The 18,688-nt window shown below is 36.1% G+C and overlaps 1 protein-coding gene across 4 annotated transcripts in view; it reads right to left on the bottom strand.

The window, feature by feature from the left end:
* ANKIB1 (ankyrin repeat and IBR domain containing 1) overlaps nt 1–18,688 on the bottom strand; it is a 92,174-nt gene that overhangs the window by 24,426 nt on the left and 49,060 nt on the right. For all 4 annotated transcript variants that reach the window (XM_056335601.1, XM_056335602.1, XM_056335599.1 and 1 more), the window contains exons 3-6: nt 18,354–18,654; nt 12,098–12,280; nt 4,629–4,746; nt 1,968–2,176 (exon numbers count right to left, since the gene is read on the bottom strand). In XM_056335601.1, coding sequence (XP_056191576.1) covers nt 1,968–2,176; nt 4,629–4,746; nt 12,098–12,280; nt 18,354–18,654 — 811 coding nt within the window. The remainder of the gene's footprint in view (nt 1–1,967; nt 2,177–4,628; nt 4,747–12,097; nt 12,281–18,353; nt 18,655–18,688) is intronic.

Below are 18,688 nucleotides of genomic sequence, written 5' to 3' on the forward strand. Positions count from 1 at the left end.
CTTCATCCTGCAAAGCACTAGGACATTATAGAGTTCTAGCGATAAAAGGGACCTGAATTTTTCATCAGCCTCACAGGCAGTCAGAAATGGAGTTCGGAGATGACAGAAGCTACAGGAAATGTTTAGCATCTCACACTATCAGGTCCAAATCAAGGTGGAGCAATCTGGTTGTACAACAGCCGCAAATATTTTAAGCAATAATCTACATACATATGTTTTTTTTTAAATAATTATTTATTGTGATAAAAAGCCTCAAAGTAAGTTAAGCTACAAATATTCCAACAGATATACCACTGCTGAATTTTATACAACTAGGTACTACCAAAAAAATAAAACACTGAATATTGAGACCAACCCTTATTCTGAAAACATTTAAAGCACAGAGATGAAACTGCTCATTGCTTGTGGTTAGGTGTGAAAATAAACATTCATGTTCTTCAAGGAGTACAAATGGATTTTTCTTTCCAGAGGAACAAAAATTCCATGCAAATTTACTTCAGCTTTCAATACATTAGATATCATACACACATAGCGCATTTTCAAAAAGTTAGTCTACAGTACACCACTTTTTAAAAGCACTTGCATCACAGCCAAAACAAAACCAAACAAGTTGGCCTTTAAAGTGCAAAACTTGATGAAGGCATTTATTGTTTCAGTTATTTCAGCTTATTCTTCTGCCAAAGTTAAATATTTTATAAGTTGACAATACATCAAAAATATTCATTATTAAATTCATACGCGTTTTCAATTTTGTTTAAAATGTAACTTTAAAATCAGGAATTTCATGAAGCTCTGAGTTCAAAGTATCAAGTGCAGGACATTTACCGGAACAGTTTTAGTTACAAGATAGGATGTAAATGCAAAATCTGAAAAGGAGCTTTGTAGCTTGGGGTTTTATTTTATCTATGCTTTTTAGTTTTCTCTTTCCATAAACATTTTGAAAATATGATTTTAATGGCTCTTTAACATTTCTAAATGAACAGGAATACTAGATGTATAACTCTGGATTTGGATTCAGACACACTAGATCTAGAATTGCAAACCACACCTGCATTCCTGGCTTATGGACAATCAGCGAAAACAAAAACCAAAATGTAAAACTGAAGACGTAATCCTTCATTACATATTTTAATTAGGAAATATTCCCAGACAATATTTAACTACTAATGTAAATAAGTATATGATAACATTATTCCTTCTACATAGCTTCTTTTTCAGCATTTTACAATTAAAGACATAAAAGACTTCCACGCAGGAATGCAAAATCTTAATTTTAATATGAGATTTAGGGATGATCCATTTGCAAGACTGTACATAATATTATAGAAAAATGCTTAGGTAGGTCATGGAGCAGAAGTTTTATAATGCTGCAGCTGCAGATTATTAAAAAGAGAACTCTGTCTTCCAAAAGAACCACACTGATTTTAATGAAAGGCGCTTTCATATTTAAAATTTGCAATAGCCTTGTAAACTGCTTGAAGCAGCCCACACATAGTAAAAGTAATTATAAGCTTACAGTACACTAGTGGGCTGACATTTCAAAATGCAGACAAAGAGAATTTTGTTTTCTAAAGAAAAAATTTTCCAAAGGCAGGGTTCACAGCATTAAGTACATTCAGGGAAATGGATACAGTGGAAGTGAACATCTTGGTAAGTATGAGATTAGAAGCAAAAAGAGCCAAATGCGCTGATGTGACCATAGCTGGCTAAAATTCTACTTTTGTGAGTGACAGCCAAGGTGTGAACAGAGTGCTTTCCATTAAGCAGGTGCTCAATTGTGTTATTATATTGAACATTTAAGGTGTCAACTTCTCTGTTCACCACTTTTGGGAAGAGAAACACTTTGCAGCTTTACAAATGTATTTTCAGAATGAGATGGTAACACAGCTCTCCTATCCACATAGGTGTGCTATGTTTAGAAATAAGCTCTTTTGCCCTGCTAGTTTCAGATCTATTTATAAACTTACCACAGCTGTCTCAATGTCTCCTGGCGAGGGGCTGATTTCATCAGGGGAAGTTACAGAAGAGCGAGTGGTGCGTGGGGTTCGTGGAGAAGGGAGCGTATCCCATGCGTTGTATCCACTTGGAGGTGGAGTTGGCATCTGAACCCCTGAACGTTGGCAGCAGTTCTCCGGATTGGACATCCATGCTTCAAGTAACTTCTCCCTGTCCCAGTCTTCAATAAATATATAGACACAGGAAATTATGCAGGTGACAATGTTAAAAATATATTTTGTAACTACACCCTCAAAAGAATATATAAACCCTCAGCTAGAAAATTCAGAAAGAAATTATATTTATCACGGGTTAGTTTAGTTTAACATGTGTAAAGATATGCACTCCGAACATATTTACACTTAAAGAATTATAAATTGTATCTGCATTTTTCAAATTACCCTAGGCTTATAATCTTTCAGAGGGGAGGTGACTGATGCTAAGATACAGGTAAAATTTGCTAGAAGTTTTCTTGAGCTCCTTTGTTGTCACTCTATCTTTAAAATCAGCCAGGGTTAAGACATGCTACTAAATAGATTCCACTGTGTTTCTTTACTAACTTTGGATTTTCAGTAAAATATGAGGCAGTTATATTTGCTGAATTGCCTCTCTTATCCTGAAATCAATTGCTGATTATGAACTAGAAGAGAAATAGGAACAATACTGAAAAACACTGTAGAAGAAGTGACGTTATTAATTTTCATGGCTGCTATAATAACATTTATCTTGGCTCTAACTACATATTTCTGCCTCTTTATTAAAAAAAAAAACCCAAAACCAGAAACCCGAAAAACCCTACCAAAAAACCACTCAACACTTGCAGCCTGTGTCAGTAAATTGATACAATTGTATGATAAAAGAAAGCGTCTTGGATATTACATGTCTGTAAACTATTAAAAATAGTACACAAGAATGATCTTTCCAAGAATTTAAAACATGCTTTTCATATATTAAGCACAAATTGAGTTGAGATTTCACATTATTCTTTTATGAATTTCAAGATTAAATGCAAAAACATTACAATTTGGCATTTGTTTCCCCAGTTGTCTAAGGCTTTGTAAGTAGCTCAGTAATTCCCCCTTACCAGGCTGAACCAATGCCTTCACTTCAAATAAAATAGTTTGAATAATTTCTAGTGTATGACTACAGCTACAGGCAAAACAGTTGACTTTCTCATGACTTGTAAATCGTCTGTGCTTTTTTCTCCGCACTGGCCAATTGCATTAAGTAACTGCTACATCACTAGGGCAACATCAGTAGAATGACCTTTCCAACACAGACTGATTTCTTCTCAACTTTGAATCCCTGCTTGCTAGATGCTGGCAGACATTTCTCCACAGTTTACATCAACCTCATTGCTTTTGGACTTATTATGGGCTGTGCTGTGAGTTTGAACGCTATTGCCATATTTTTCTTACTCAAAATGTCTGCACAGGTTACAGAATCTGCCTACCCACTTAGTCAAATTTTTAGTAATATTTAGCCTTAATGAGAGTAGTCTGAGCATCCAAAATAGCATTCAAATGTTGCACATATTATAAATACATTATAAGTATTAAACACATAATCAATGTTAAAAAGCCATAAATGCAAAGATATGCCTTAAGTATCATCAGACTGGAACAACTTCATGTTGACTTAATCAAATGTTAAAAGGGATACAAATACCTACTATTGAAAATAATGTAAGAGATGAGTTTCAGGTAGCATACCACCTCATGAAAGTCTGCCAGATTTTGTGGGTTTAAAATGACGTTTTCCTATTTCACTTTTCCCTTTCATTTTCACAAGGAGCACACAAGAAACAGGGTATGGAAGCTTAATCCAGCATTATGGCGATGAGCATGCAAACCATTAACTGCCCAAGTAGTTCCTTTGGCGTACAGCAACAATGCAGATGCTTCAGTAAGCATATGTTTTGAATCACTGAATCAAAACTTAAAGCCTCCGCTGAGTTTCAAAGATACTTTTGTCTGGAGTGAACATACTGAATTCAGTATATCCTCATTCTGACAACCCCAGTTTACATTACACGACAAGAACATAGACTGAATTCAGTGAAGTTACACTAGTTACAGATACAAACATGGAAAAGTATACTCTATTAAAAGAGTAACTATAAAAAACCTTTCAAAGGCCATACACGCTTATGCTTTAAACTCCAAGGCAATTTCCAACCATCTATTACAATGGTCAGACTGCTTTTATTGCAACAAAAAAATAAACAAATAAAAAAATGTTGATCCAGTTTTATACACAAATATATAGTGGCAGAAAACCAATGGTCTGACAAAAACAGATACAATGAAATTGACTTTTTTGACAAATAAAACCATGGAAGTTCTACTTCTGTGCCTCTCACTAAAGTAGGAAAGCTCTGTTTCTCCACACTGCTTCAGTTAAATTCTCTTCCATTGTAATTCCTAATTTGTACCTCTTTCCTATTGGCTTCCCTGACTGCCTCAATGCTTTCTGACACACCACAGCTGTACTTTCTGAAGTACCTGGGTGAACTGTTTCCTGGTATTTGACGAACTGTTACCTCTTTTACTTGGAAATAAAAAGTAAACATACAACCGCAACTGTGATTTTGCTGAAAATACATTTCTTTAGTCTTCAAGGTTTTGGATTACCATGTGCTCGAAGTAGAGCTTCTGCAGTAAAGAGCGGGGCTTGGAGCATGTCAGCAGATTCCACGATCAGCATATCCTTAAGCCTTCGCAGGTCCTGAAGTCTTAGCCCCTCATACGGCTTTGAGAAGAAGAAAGACAATTTATGTCTAGCAGTATTTTCCAGTTAGCCTCTAATGCCATATTAAAATGAAAGCATTCAAAGCACCATTAACTGATTATCATCTCAACTGGGAGGTAGTATGTGACAAAATGTATTCACTGTGCAGACCAATGACCATGCAAAGCTATACGGAAAAACAGTAACTGTGCAGTATTTACAGTATGATCTTTGTACATTTCAAAAATCTGAAAGACAGTATCTCTAGGGTTCTCCACTAAAATTGAAGGCCATGTTCAAATGATGAACTATCCTAACTGACTCCCTCTCTCAAAAAAAGCTAGATTTCCACAGAATCCAGCTGAATTTTGAAGTGATTAAACCTCAGATGTTGTGGCATGGCAAGAGAACGCCTGACTAGATTTGAACTAAGGATTTCAGAGGAGAGCAAGAGAGAGGTTAATATGCGTTGCATGTAGATTCTCTGACACTAACTTTATACGTGAATTGAGACCCATTAACTTTGTATTGATTTGGGGGAGGATACATCGAGATGTTAGATGGGTATAAGATATATAAGATATATAAGAATGGGTATGTTTGTGAACAGTATCAGGTACCGGTCTTTTAAGGCAATATCTACCCTCACAGAAGTGAAGTCAGTCATGAACAGGATAGATGAGACATGCATTAGAGGTTCACAGAAACACAGAATGGTTGAGGATGGAAGGGACCTGCAGATGTCATTTGGTCCAACCCTCCCACTCAAGCAGGGTCACCTAGAGCCAGCTGCCCAGGACCGTGTCCAGACAGCTTCTAAATATTTCTAAGGCTGAGGATTCACTGTACATGAAGATGCCAAAATTCTTTTTGAGACGCAATGGCCGACCAATAGCCCTACACAGTCAGAGCTGATCATCCAGGTGCCGTCCTGGTCTGGAGCTCCATCCCCTTATTATAGTGTAAAAAAAAAGGCTGAATTAGAAAGACAAAAAGGCAGTATTTTCACAATTCTGAATTAGCTCCAACCAAGGTACTACAGATGCTTACACGTTTTGCACACTCCTTTTTTAAAACTAAGAAAGGAAGAACATGACAGTAAATAATGTATTTGTTAGGGCAAATAATATATTTGTTATTTGCATCTGGCAAATGCCCAACAGGTAGAAAAACAAGTGACAGGATACATGCAGTGAATGGATACAGAAAGCGTATGTAAAAAACTTACTCTCACATGCACTGGTTTTATTTATATAAAGGATAGCCAACAAAAGAATTCAAGTATTTGACATAAAACTGCTGTGTGCTCAGAACTTATTAGTAACGTGGCCACCAAATGGCAATTGTCTTCACCAATTTGGAGAAGAAAGGACACAGAGCAACAGTAACAGAAAACCACAGTTAAGATTATGCATCATTATTACCTCCTATCTATATTTTTATTTTATGTAGAGCATAGTCCAGGACTCCCCAGTGCTAGATGATATGCACACACATGCATGCATGCATACATACACACATGCAAAGCAATAGACTGGTTCTGTCCTAAGAAGTTTACAATGTAAGTAAAAGTCTACTGTGCATAATCCTTTGAGGATAACAGGCAGAAGGCAGAAGAGATGGGGGAGAATGGATACCCTGGGCTCCTAAATGATTTTGTTCTTTTGAGACACTCTAAAAACATATCAATGCTTCCTACATTCTAGGTATCATAATAAACTCTGTAAAATGCATCTAAAAGCTTAAACTGAGTCCTACAAGGGCTTCTTCTGTTAGCTAGTCAGTAAAATAAACAGGAACTTCTTGGTATTAGAAACTTTGTGATCGGCAAGAGTAATGGTGCCACAGCCCTGTACTGGGTCTTTGTTCTTTTCGAGAAAGCAAGAGGAGCAGAAGAGAAATGGACTTTTGAGTGTCCTGACCTTTACTTTGATTGCCCAAGTTCAGGGAGTTTCTCTATGTCCTTGCATTGTTGATCATGCATGACTCAGTAAAGGACAATCCGAACATTAATGGCTTGCACTGAAATAAATCTGGGCTGCTTGATTCATAGCATACTGGAATTTGAGTGACCTACTTAATTTCTTATAAAAAAGATAATTTATAAAAACATGTCACAAAGACAGGGATACAAACAGCTGGGTGCATGAATGATTATAATTGTGCAAATATACTGCAAAAAAAATGGAAGCAAATATTAAATCATCTTGACTGAATCTGAACTGCGTTTTGAATTAGAATTGTAAAACAAGTAGCTTTCTCAGCACAACAGTACTCAATTCTTGAAGACCACATATATCATAAGAAGAAATGTCTTTTCTGTTAAACCTGCAACATATATACATATTTAGGAACTAGGATCTTATCCTGAAATGCAGATATGCTCAAAATTATATTTAACCGATCAGGTCTAGGTCAACCACTGGCAAGTATCTCCCTTGAGTAACAGACTATTATATTATGTCAGCTGGAGCATTCCAGACAACCCAGAAGGGGTTTTTGGATGCTGCAGTTTTTAAGAATCCTAATTACATCTTTTTAAGCAATGAGGGAAGTATTTCTTAAGAATTTGTTTGAAACTTCAGACTTTTATTTTGTAAAATAATATATGAGCCCACAGAAGAAGCTGAAAGGAAGGGAATTCTAGGCTGGCACCATTAAGCAGCTCAATCTGGAAATTCCAGAGTGAAGGCTTTATACAACAAGCAGCTTTAAAAATGTTAGTGCATACAATACACAGTCTTGCAGAGACACAGTCTTCTGCTATAAGGATGTATATCCTTAATAAAAACATACCTCTGCGGTATTACAACTACTTCAAACATTGATGACTATATCTGCACTGTCATATACCGTAAAGGATTTTGGTTACAGCTTATCATGCTCAGAGACCTCCTTTAATACTCATTTATGGAGGAACTCTTTATTTGTATTTGCTGTAAAAAAGGCATTGCTCAGTATTAGCATCATGTAACTATATAATGATTTTGGAATATACTACTTGAGTTACTACTGTAACACACTGGTGAGCTTCTCACTACAGATTTCAACACTTTTGTATTCTCAAAAGCCCCTCCTTTTAGCTATTTTCTTCTCAAGTTTTTACCACTAATATTTAGATATCATAAATTATATAGTTTTTTTTTCTCCTGAAAGCACTTTTAATATATAAGCTGATTATTTTAAAGTTCATTTCAAATTATTATTATTTGCTTCACTTTTAAAATATCATTAAAATAGACAAGGGCAAAGTAACTTTCCTACAGTGATGACTATATAATTAAATGGTGTCAAATCAACTCATTTATGGGTGGATGGAGTTCTATGGTTAACGGAGTCATATTAAAAAAATTATTTATACTCCATGTAATTCATTCAAGTATATACACTATATGTATATAAATGTGTACATATCTTAACTACCTGTTGTCCCCTTCTCTCCTTTCACTTAATAAACCATTCTCTATCTGCAAAGATAAAGTAAATTTTAATCAATTTAGATAACTCTATATTTACACTTGTATAATATATATATTTATATGATGTCGTTCTGGAGCAGAAGAAAACCATTCCAACTGGTATACACTCACTAAGTCTGTGATACATTGACTAGCAGTGTATTTCTACAGTATGCCATGACCCGTATGTAAAATTAACTAAGAAGTTATATACATTGCTATTGCACAATATATTTCACTGAGTATGACTGAGAGCCAAAACTGTTCTGGATGATCTGCTCTGAAGTGCTGCTCATTCCCAGACGCTTCTTATATAAGTTTAAAACATTGCATGATGTGACTGAAATGAAGGTGCCTGTTATCTTCCAGGAATACATCACAAATATGCTCCCCTGCTAGAATAAAAATCAAATTAAAAGACTGTACAAATAAAGAAACTGCAAAATCTATAACAGCCATTTAAAAAACAAGCAGTTACGGTCATATTATTTAGTGTAACTTCAATTAGATTTAAAAGAAAAATATAAACTTTGATTTTATAGAACAGATTTTTACTTTTTTAGATTGTTCATCAACAAAAGAAAAGAATCAAGACAAAGAAGTTCATCCAATATATTCCCCTGGCTTGTTTTCTAATACCCTTTCTACTGCCCACACAACATAGAAGAATCTTTTGCTACAACTGTGTTAAGAGTCACACTTTATACTCCATTCTTAGAATATTTACCATTTCCATTCTATATAGGGTAATGCAGACTATGTATGTGTTGGCACATGGCTTCCTTCCAAACTGTATTTTGTGGAAACACACTTAACACATGTTTCTGTTTCAAATCTATTCGGGCCAGTTTTCTGTCCGTTATTAACTGCCGTCTCTAATTTGATCACTAAAATGTACTAAAACTAAAGTAAAATAGAAATGTTGCTTTAATGAGGTTTTAAAAGGTTGGGTAACGGTATGACAGAAATGGACTTTATTCAGAAACCCCTTTCGGAGTAAACTGAACTGCTGGAAGATGGACAGGTCTCTGCTGTTGGGTCTACTCAGCAATGTGTATTTCTTGACAGCTTGAGAGCCTCTGTAATCAAAGAAAGGTATGTGTGCAAGTTATTTTTTTCACTATTACAAGTATTTTGATTCTAAACATGAGCAGTAACGTAACTACTTGGTGAATTTCAGTGTGATGAACACCACCAACTGGTTCTCAACATCAGAAACAAAGCTCTGTTATTACTCTGAATATGCATGCTTAATTCAATGACGCTGCATAGAGCACTAAAAACTCTTTTGCTCTGTATGAAAAAGAGGATTATTTTCTGCTGTAAACATGGTAGGTCTGGAAGGGGAGGTATTGGGTACTATGAGTCCAGACAGTACTGTGCATGTCATAAACACCAGAGTTAAGCCCATTTGGTTGTTTTGCTTGGGAAGAAATCTCATTCATGGTTTTCAAATGTTCATCTTTTCCTCTAACCTTCATTCAAGAGATTAAATTACTTTGAATTGGTGTTCCAAAGTTTTTTAATTCTTCATGAATTTTTTTGTACTTTGGAAGGATGTTGAAGGGCATCACTGAACAATTACTATCTAAACGCTACATTAAACAAGCATTTTGCACACTCATGCCCCTCGGTGTTTAATATTTTTTAAAATGAAATTGAGAGAAAAAAAAATGTAGAGGACCATCTTTGAGGGGCAATTTTGGTGAAGGGTATGTGTTCTGGGGAAGGCTGTTGGATCACCTCTTGTGCCCCATTAAGCCAACAGCTGGAGGGACCACCATAGCCAGTGGTAAGCACAGCTTTCACTGCCCATCCCAGACATCTGCCCACAGACCTCGAGGATGAGAACATGCAGTCATCTGGATTGCAGTTCAGTGCTAGTCTTTCTAAGGCCGGGGTTTTTTCAGCTGGTTTTGGCTACACTGAGGGCCAAGATTGAAAAACAAACTTTTCCTGGCTACGTGCTCTTGGCATCTCTCTTGTGCTAGCACTTGTACTGTTACAGTTACACAAGAAGTTAAGAGAACTTACCCCACTGAAAAGTCACAAAGAGAGGGGGGTTGGGAAGAACCGAGCACATGAAGGCAGAACTGCTCTATGGAAGTGAAGCCCCAAGACCACCAGTTTGTGTGCCAAATTCCAGGCTGACATTTTTTGGCTTGTGAATCTTTGGAACATGCGGGAAAGCTGCCCTGGGGTATGTCAGATGGATCTAGGTTGGCAGACCTGCCTGCATTTCAGTTCTCATGCTCCACAACTTTGCAAAAAACAAGTCAAATAAGGAACAGAACCGTATCTTTTAACAGTCGCAGTGAAGTGACCCCAAATTAACACAATTACCTTTTACTCAAGTCTTTTGTAACTACGAAGTCTTTAAACTGATTTTGCTCTGAGCATCTACCTTAAACAGTCGTAAGAGATTATTTTCTCTTGCTGAAAGGCCTGTTCAAGTTGTTCTTGTTTCCCCACCCGTATTTGTAAGTTCACTATTCTCTTGGCTGTGCTGGTGCATATGTCAGCAAACCCATGGTATAATATAATGACAAAAATTATTCAGCTTAAATAAAACAAATATTACCACTCTTTTAAAACTTTTTCTTCTTTTAAGCCAAATCATTGCTATGAACCAGCATCAAAATAGTTCTACTCGTACAACCAAAGGAGCAGTAAACTGCAACTGTGGCAGGAAACTGCAGCAGTCTTTTAAAGTGGTTTTGCCAACAGAGAAAATAGAATTTCAAACTATACTTTTACAACAATTTGGGTGTCTCAATCTGGGAATATTCAGAAAACCTAAAATCAGTTAATTACATTTGGTATTTCAATGTACTATTCAAGTATATTAAACCTCATCTCAAAATCTTTCATTTAGCAATAAACAATTTAATTAAGCTTGCTTTTATTTGCATTTACTCAAGAAAATTGGTCAGAAAATTAATTGACCAGTACAAAGACTTTCAAATAAATGTGACCATGAGCGGTATTTTTCAGGGAAACAGATGATGTGATCTAAGGCTACTCATATAAAAATCTGAATTAATTTTCTTCTGAATGTCATTAGGTCATAAGTGGGCAAAGCTAGTGAAAGGCAAGGCCATGCTACTTTTGAAGGGAACAGCCATACAGAAATCTATTGTCCTTTAACTTACACAGAGTTACTTCGTAGTATTTACTGATTCATATAATTTAATCTATGTATTCTTATTTAAATTTTAGTTAATTAAAATCTGATAATGGATGGGGAAGGGTGCTTCTGCTCAGAATCATTTTGGTCAAACTATCCTTATCAAATCACAGTCTTTATCAGGCATATAGTGTCTCTTACAAAAATTTACTTTAGAATAACAACACCTGTTAGTACCTGTTTTTCATACAAGTTTTGGTATGCAATGGTTTTATAACATGATGCCTGAAGCAAGAAAGTAAATGCACTGTTTTGAAATCCTGCACTACTCGTTTTTTGGTGATATTCAACCCAGTCAGTCTGGGAGGATTCACCAGAACATTTTCCCTGTTGTATCCCACAGATCTTCACCTTTTTAGAATTTCTCCTGCTCTCATTCTTAGACAAAAAGGCATTTGAAGAAATAAAAGTATGTAAGAAATGTTTGTTTTAGAGAAACTGTTTCCCAGCTTACTGGTCTCACTGTATTTTCTCCAGACTCAGAGCCTGCAACACTTTCAAGACATTCCATGGAATTAAATATATGAATAAACCTTCTCTCTAGTTTTGACAATATGTGTGTTACGTTCCCCAAGCTTAACTTGAAAGCTATAAAGAGCTGTGCTAAAACCAAGTGGATTACAAATACACAGTACCAAGCAAAATACTTTGCATAATAATTTTGTCATAATGTAATGGCTACAAATATAAATGTGTAAAATACCCCAAAATTAAAGTATCCTCTGACCTCTTTTTTGTCTAAAGCAGCATATTCAGCTTCAATGCTTTCAGCTTCGGGATCACGTGAAAATACCATTCGAGATTCCAGGTTAAGAGCCAGCTCTTTGTGGTGTTGTTTCTCTGCGCAGTCACATGGGGTATCTTTATTTTCATTTTCTGCAAACAAATCTCCACCATGTTTTACTAGAAGCTGAAAAGTAAAACAGCAAAATAAACAGTTATTAATTACCAACTCTAAAAATACCCTGAAGATTGTCGGTTAAGAGCAGCACAAAAAAACATGAACAAGGAAAACAGAAAGAAGAGAGAAATATAATAGCAATGGTCTGCCGGAAGCAAAGATACGCTATTGTTATTAAATAAATTACTGGTTGCTTTCAAACATGATTATACCTATACCTACCATAACTCCACAGAACCCCAAAATCTCAGAAATATGTTACAAGGCAACACTGTCCAATGTCTCTATTAGGTTTCAAAGATTAAAGTTCTGCTCTACTGCTACAGTCAATACTCCATAGAAAATAAGGGGCCTGAAGTCCACAAGCATCTGGCAAGATGCAGCTATAAGCACCTTTAAATATTCTTTATATATGGGTATAACTCCACCATTATTATCAGCACTGGTATACTGGTGGTGACAGAAAATGAGAGAATCCTTGAGTAGGAAGGATGATGGGGTACCAATTCACAGATTGCACACAATACTACTGGTAGCTCTACTTTATTATTGAGAACATGAGAAAAGTGAAATGAAATAATACTAACTCTAAAAATCCTAATACAGTCTAGTACTGTGCCATTTCACCAACGTTGTCTCTTGCCAATAATCACCCAGACACACAGTCTCTAGCTAATAAACACTAACTGTGCTGCTCTTACTACCTTGCCAACCTTGTCTCTGCTACAAACTAGTCTGATACAAGCAAGGACAACATACGACAGATTTTAAAGGCCAACAGTGGACCATTTTGCTGATTTACCATGACATCTTTGTAACACATGCTAAACTTCTAATGGTGGTGCACCCAGTACAATTATTCACTACTAAAATGATTCATCTTATTTCTAAACAAAACTAAAATCTATAAACATTATCTCGCCTTCAGATCATGATGGCTGTAACACTGTTGTGTATCTTCAGCCAGGATATTCCGAAACTCAGCTTCTAATTTTTATGCTTCTGAAAAAATTAAAGTTTCCCCCAAATGACCTGTTGTCCACATAAAACTTTCAGATCATAATCAGTCACTTCTTACTTTTCTTTTCAGCCGATTTTATTTCCTTCATCTGTCACTTTAAAATACAGAATGTATTTTACATACCTAGATTCTTTGGAAACTTTTCCCATATTCTCCAAAACAAAAAGAAATGCAAACCTCAAAAACCCACAAGCCAGTATAATAACAAGATTTAGTTGAGAAGATATTAAGTGTCATTAAGTATGACACCGTATTTTATTTCCATAGCAGAGTACCAGGCAGAAATAAAGATAATACTGGGATAATTATCAAGATAACTGCAGGCTGGGTATCTTGTTCTGTCTCAACTTCTTAACATTGCCAAAATTTTGCCGAGTTTCACGTTCTGTCTGTATATTTTAAACTCTAACAGAAATTTAACTGAGGCAACTAAGATACCTTCTGAGGAAGAAAAATATTAAATATACTTGAAGGAACACTCCATAGACCTATGCAGCTCAAAATCTAATCCACAAGTTGAGGAATATGCAAATCAACCAGCTTTTAATAATGATGCCATATTTCTCCGGCAGCACTGTTAAAAAGGCTTGTGTCTCTTAAGTAATTAAAAGGAGATGGATAATCTAAATAATCACCTTAATAATTTAATTGCAAAAATGCCATTTAATATTCCAAATATGCTGTGATAGAGCGGAATATAGTTGCATAAAATCAAACCTATTCAGCATGAAAGGTAAGTCTTTTTTTCTATTCAGCACTTTCAGGTAAGCACATTAACTTTGCCCAAACTACCTCTAGCAATGGATTCCATACAGCTGTTCTGCTCAGAGGAGAAATTTAACACATGTGAATGGAGTAGTATCAAGACTGCACATTTAACTATCAACTCTGAACAAACCAACTAGTAGCTGGTTCACCCACAAGGGGCTATGTTTGGTTTTTCCTTTCCTTATGTGGGTGTGGTAAGGAAAGGGGAAGATACAATCTTGGGGTTTTCCTAAAAAGTTATGGAAAAATAAGGAGATGATTAAAGAGGACTGCTGCTCTGAAATGAGAGCAACCACCACAAACTGCCAAAAGGTGCTCCTGGAGTTCTAAGTAACCCTCAGTTTACTGGAGAGAGGGAAGACAACTTGACAATTAGGCAATTGTGGGTTTTATCTCTTTCTGTTTTGTTAAGATTTTTAATCCTCAAATACTTCCAGGAACAAAGAGATCATTGTTAAATTCCTTCACCAAGCTGTTTCAGGCTTTTCATAATGTACTGTTCCTGTTCATAATCCTGTTCCTGTTGAAGGAGTTAGGACTACAGACTATACTGGAGGACTTAAGATGTCTTAGAGACTAATCTTAGGATCCAAGGCCTTCTACCCTATGGTAGGGCACATAATGAAGTTTGAGCTTGGGGATGTACTCTATGTTTCTAATGTAGAAACCATGATTAGTTAAGACTACACAACTGCGTCCAAACTCTGGCAAATAGCAATCCATGTGGATCAGACTGTAAATTCTTCTTCAAAGACAAACTGAAGGCAAATTAGAGTCAGGAATGGTTTAGTCAATTGAGCAGTATGTATATTCATGATAACATAAGCCAGTTTATATAATTAAATGGGGAACTAGTAGTCTAGTAGCTGGATTCGTCTTATGAATCATATCACAGATGGTGAGAAATAGCAAACAATAATTTTATGAAAAAACGCAAACGGTGAACTTATCATGATGAGTTTAAAACCAACTGATTTTACAGTCTGTGGTTAAAATGTGCAGCCCAGCTCCAGAACCACAATCTACTCCACAACTTACGCTGCAGTGACTGTGATTCTTTCCAACATCATAGCCTGCCTGGATCTTACTGTGTGAGCTCATGAGCTTCACGCTCTTGAAACTGAAACTTCTGAACAACTGTGTCTACCTCTAATACCACTACATAGCCCCATTTGCAGGCATGAAGGCAGAATAATTGAGGCTGAAGACTCATTGCTCAAATCCCTTGTAAATCTGAAGTCTAAGTTACCTGGGAATCTCAAGTGTACAGAAAGATAAATGACAAAAAATAGAGTTCATGTGTATAATGTAATTGTTGTGGGGTTCTTGCAGTACATACTGATATGCATCCAACTATAAACACTTCACAAATCAGTGTAATAGACATAATATTTCATAAATGTGAGCAAGCTTGTAAATACCAGAAATAGAAATATGTTGGAAACTGGTTACTAAACTTTTCTTCTGTTCACCATTTCTCTACCAGACGCAACCCTTTCCATATCAAATAATTTTATGTGAGTGTTTTTAAGGCTCTTTGTTCAAAGAGGCTGTTAAATGATGAACCCCGGTATCTCCCATTTTCTGATATGACCTGCACATTTGTCCTCTAATGTATAATAATGTTTAAAACCAATTGGATCTTCTTGGGAAAGGCTAAATAGAACAATTGTGACTGAAAATGCCTGTAGCTAGAATTTATCAGACAGCTGAACCAAACAAGTGGCAGTAAAAAAAGAAAACAAGGGAAAAGTACCAGCTTTATGGAATTAATAATTTTTGTTTGTTTAACAAAGCTAAAAAGAATTAAAAGTTGACAATCAACATAAAAGCAGTATTAACATAGACAGCCTGATATTTATTTACAATTCAACCACATCAAAAGAGGCACTCAATCAATCATATAACCATACAAATAAAGAAAGGGTCATTCTAGTTGACAGGAAGAGCCAGGCAACACCTCTATGTCATTCAGTTACCACATACATAATTAGCAGGGTCTGAGCATAACTCAGCTAGCAAAGACGGCACGGTGACTTGGCTCCCTGTAGAGTGTGTATATAATTTCTAGGGACGTGTTGAAGACAAACCGCTAGTGTGGAGCTTGAGGAGCTTTAACAACATGGGGCAGACAAAAGAGAAGGTGCAGGCTGTGATACTGGAGGTTAAGCATCAGCACTTAACAGCAGCATCCTCTTAACTCCTTTCAGTACTGAGCAGGGGACCAAAGAGACAGAGGCTTAAGTTACAGCACAGAAAATGGCATAAGGAAGCTCAGTTTCCATTCATTAGAAGCTCAGAAAACTAGGATGACACCAAAAAGCTTTGGTGACCACCTGACCAAAACTGTAACATTAACAAGAGTGACATGCTGACCAAGAGCAGAAATACTGCAAGGGCAGAAACCACAAAAATAAAGGAAACTTCAGTCACTGCATCTCTCAAGTACATTGAGAAAATGCTATGCTAATACATGATGCTTAATTAAAATTTCAGACTACATAAGTGACAGAATAATAGACAATAGTTAGCACACAGAGAACCAACTCCTGACTGTCCAGAGTAGTCTACAAGACGTAATTCAAAATGTTATCATCAAAGAAGCACAAAATGTACTTAGATGTACCATTCTTGCAGAAGCAGAAAGAAGACAAATAACCCACTGTCTGCTTTCTAAAAGTGGTACTAAATAAAAGCATGGAAAAAAATTCTAGAAATACCAGAACAATCTGTGAAAGTAGAACAATGGGACAGAATCATATAGGAACTACGAAGCTGAAGCTGTCTCCAGATCTGTGAAGAACAAACTCTGGGAAAGGTAAATGTAAAATCACAATAAAGAAGGCTCTGAATGTTTTTTGAGCAGTATGCCAAGTGCATAACAACTCAGAATAAATAATTTTAAAACATCACACAGTAAATCTGTCAATGTGTTTCTAAAGTTGGTTGCTGGACAAAGTGCAAAAGCAATCTCAAAAAACATAAAGCAGAAAAATGATATGAATTGCTGGGAGCCCAGATTCTCTGTGGATGTACCACACATGCTTTATGAGGACACAAAACTAAGTCTGTTTCAAATTGAAGTCTCAGCACAAGAGGTCCTGGAAAAACCAATAAACCAAATACTAATATACATACCCAGCACCAGATGGTACTTATTCATAAGCTCAAATATGAAACTTCTGAACTATTTATTGTAACATGCAACTTAATGCTTAAATCTGTCAAAGCACAAGCTTAGAATGTGGTAAAAGTAACACCAATACTAAAAATAGCTCCAGAGAAAATCAGGAAGGTACAGGGAAAACATCAGTTTTGACTGGTGACCTGTCTCTGCAGTAAAGTTCCACAGGTGCTGGGACCTGACTGTTTAAGACATGCAGACCTTATCTAGAAACGAAGGGGAATAATGAGGTGATAAACTTCGCTGATGACACTAAGTTAAGGTAGTCTTAGAAGTGTAGTCTCAATAAGCATCAAGTTACAGACAGAAGAAAAATAACCTAAATTGTACAAATAAATACTAAACTCTGAATAAATTGTTACCATTCAAAACAGAAATCTTGACATAATAATAGACAGACTTATGAAAATGTTAGCTGTTTTTGAAAATGTTAGATGTCTGTTCTTGCGTTCTTTAAACTTAATTACCATCACAATTACATACTAGTATAGTTTAAAAATAAATTTGATGGGAGACTTTCAAAGTCATTATGATTCCCAATTAGTCATTACTATCCACTACTTTCAAAAACATTAAAGTAATTTTAAATTTGTAAAAAGGTAATTATATTTAAGTATGTTAGCACAGATTATGGCATAGTCTAACTGGGCACTGTAAATTAAAGACATCAAGCCTGTTCTTGAAACATGGACAGCATTTCCCAGCCTCAGTTACAGAGCAGAACAAAAAGAGCTCCAATTTTCTCTCAGGCAGTTACTTCACTTCTCTTTACACATACCGGTATGCCTATGCCTACCTTCAAAGCTTTTTCTCTGGTGTTAGAGCCTTGCAATTATTTCCAACTTTTATAAGCCTACACAAGTCTTCATGCTGAGGAGTTTATGTCATGAAGTTAATGTATATGTAATCAATTTTTTCATTGTTCTCCACAGACAGTGCATGTTTTGGGCTGTTTATCTTTGTAAATTTTCCAATTAATGATAAAAAAGAATTTTAAAATTAATTTAATATACTGCATCGTATTTTTTTTCCTGAAACAGCTTGTTGAAACACTGCATGTCATTTACTAATAGCAATATATAAACTTGTGATTATATATGAACATTTACCTCGACACAGGTTTTCATCCCTGAGGCAGCAGCATAGTGCAAAGGTGTATTTTTTTTGTTGTCAACAGCATCAATGGCTGCTCGTTCATATTGTCCTTCATCCAGCTTTGCTCCCTTCCACTTCAGGATCATTTGCAGACAATCTGCTCTTCTGCAGTCATCTTCTGAGGGTCGTGTCAGGCGAGGATGAAGAGCTCCTTCTGAGATCATGATCTGAGGTCCCATACACAGTAAGTGCATAGATGTCTCATTGTGCACATTCCGTTTATTTGGGTTACCATCTCTAACAAAAAGGAAAGTTCTGCAAGGGGGGGGGGGGGGGGGGGGGCGGGAAA

This window comes from Falco biarmicus, chromosome 4 (assembly GCF_023638135.1).
Source record: "Falco biarmicus isolate bFalBia1 chromosome 4, bFalBia1.pri, whole genome shotgun sequence".
Lineage (NCBI taxonomy): Eukaryota > Metazoa > Chordata > Aves > Falconiformes > Falconidae > Falco > Falco biarmicus.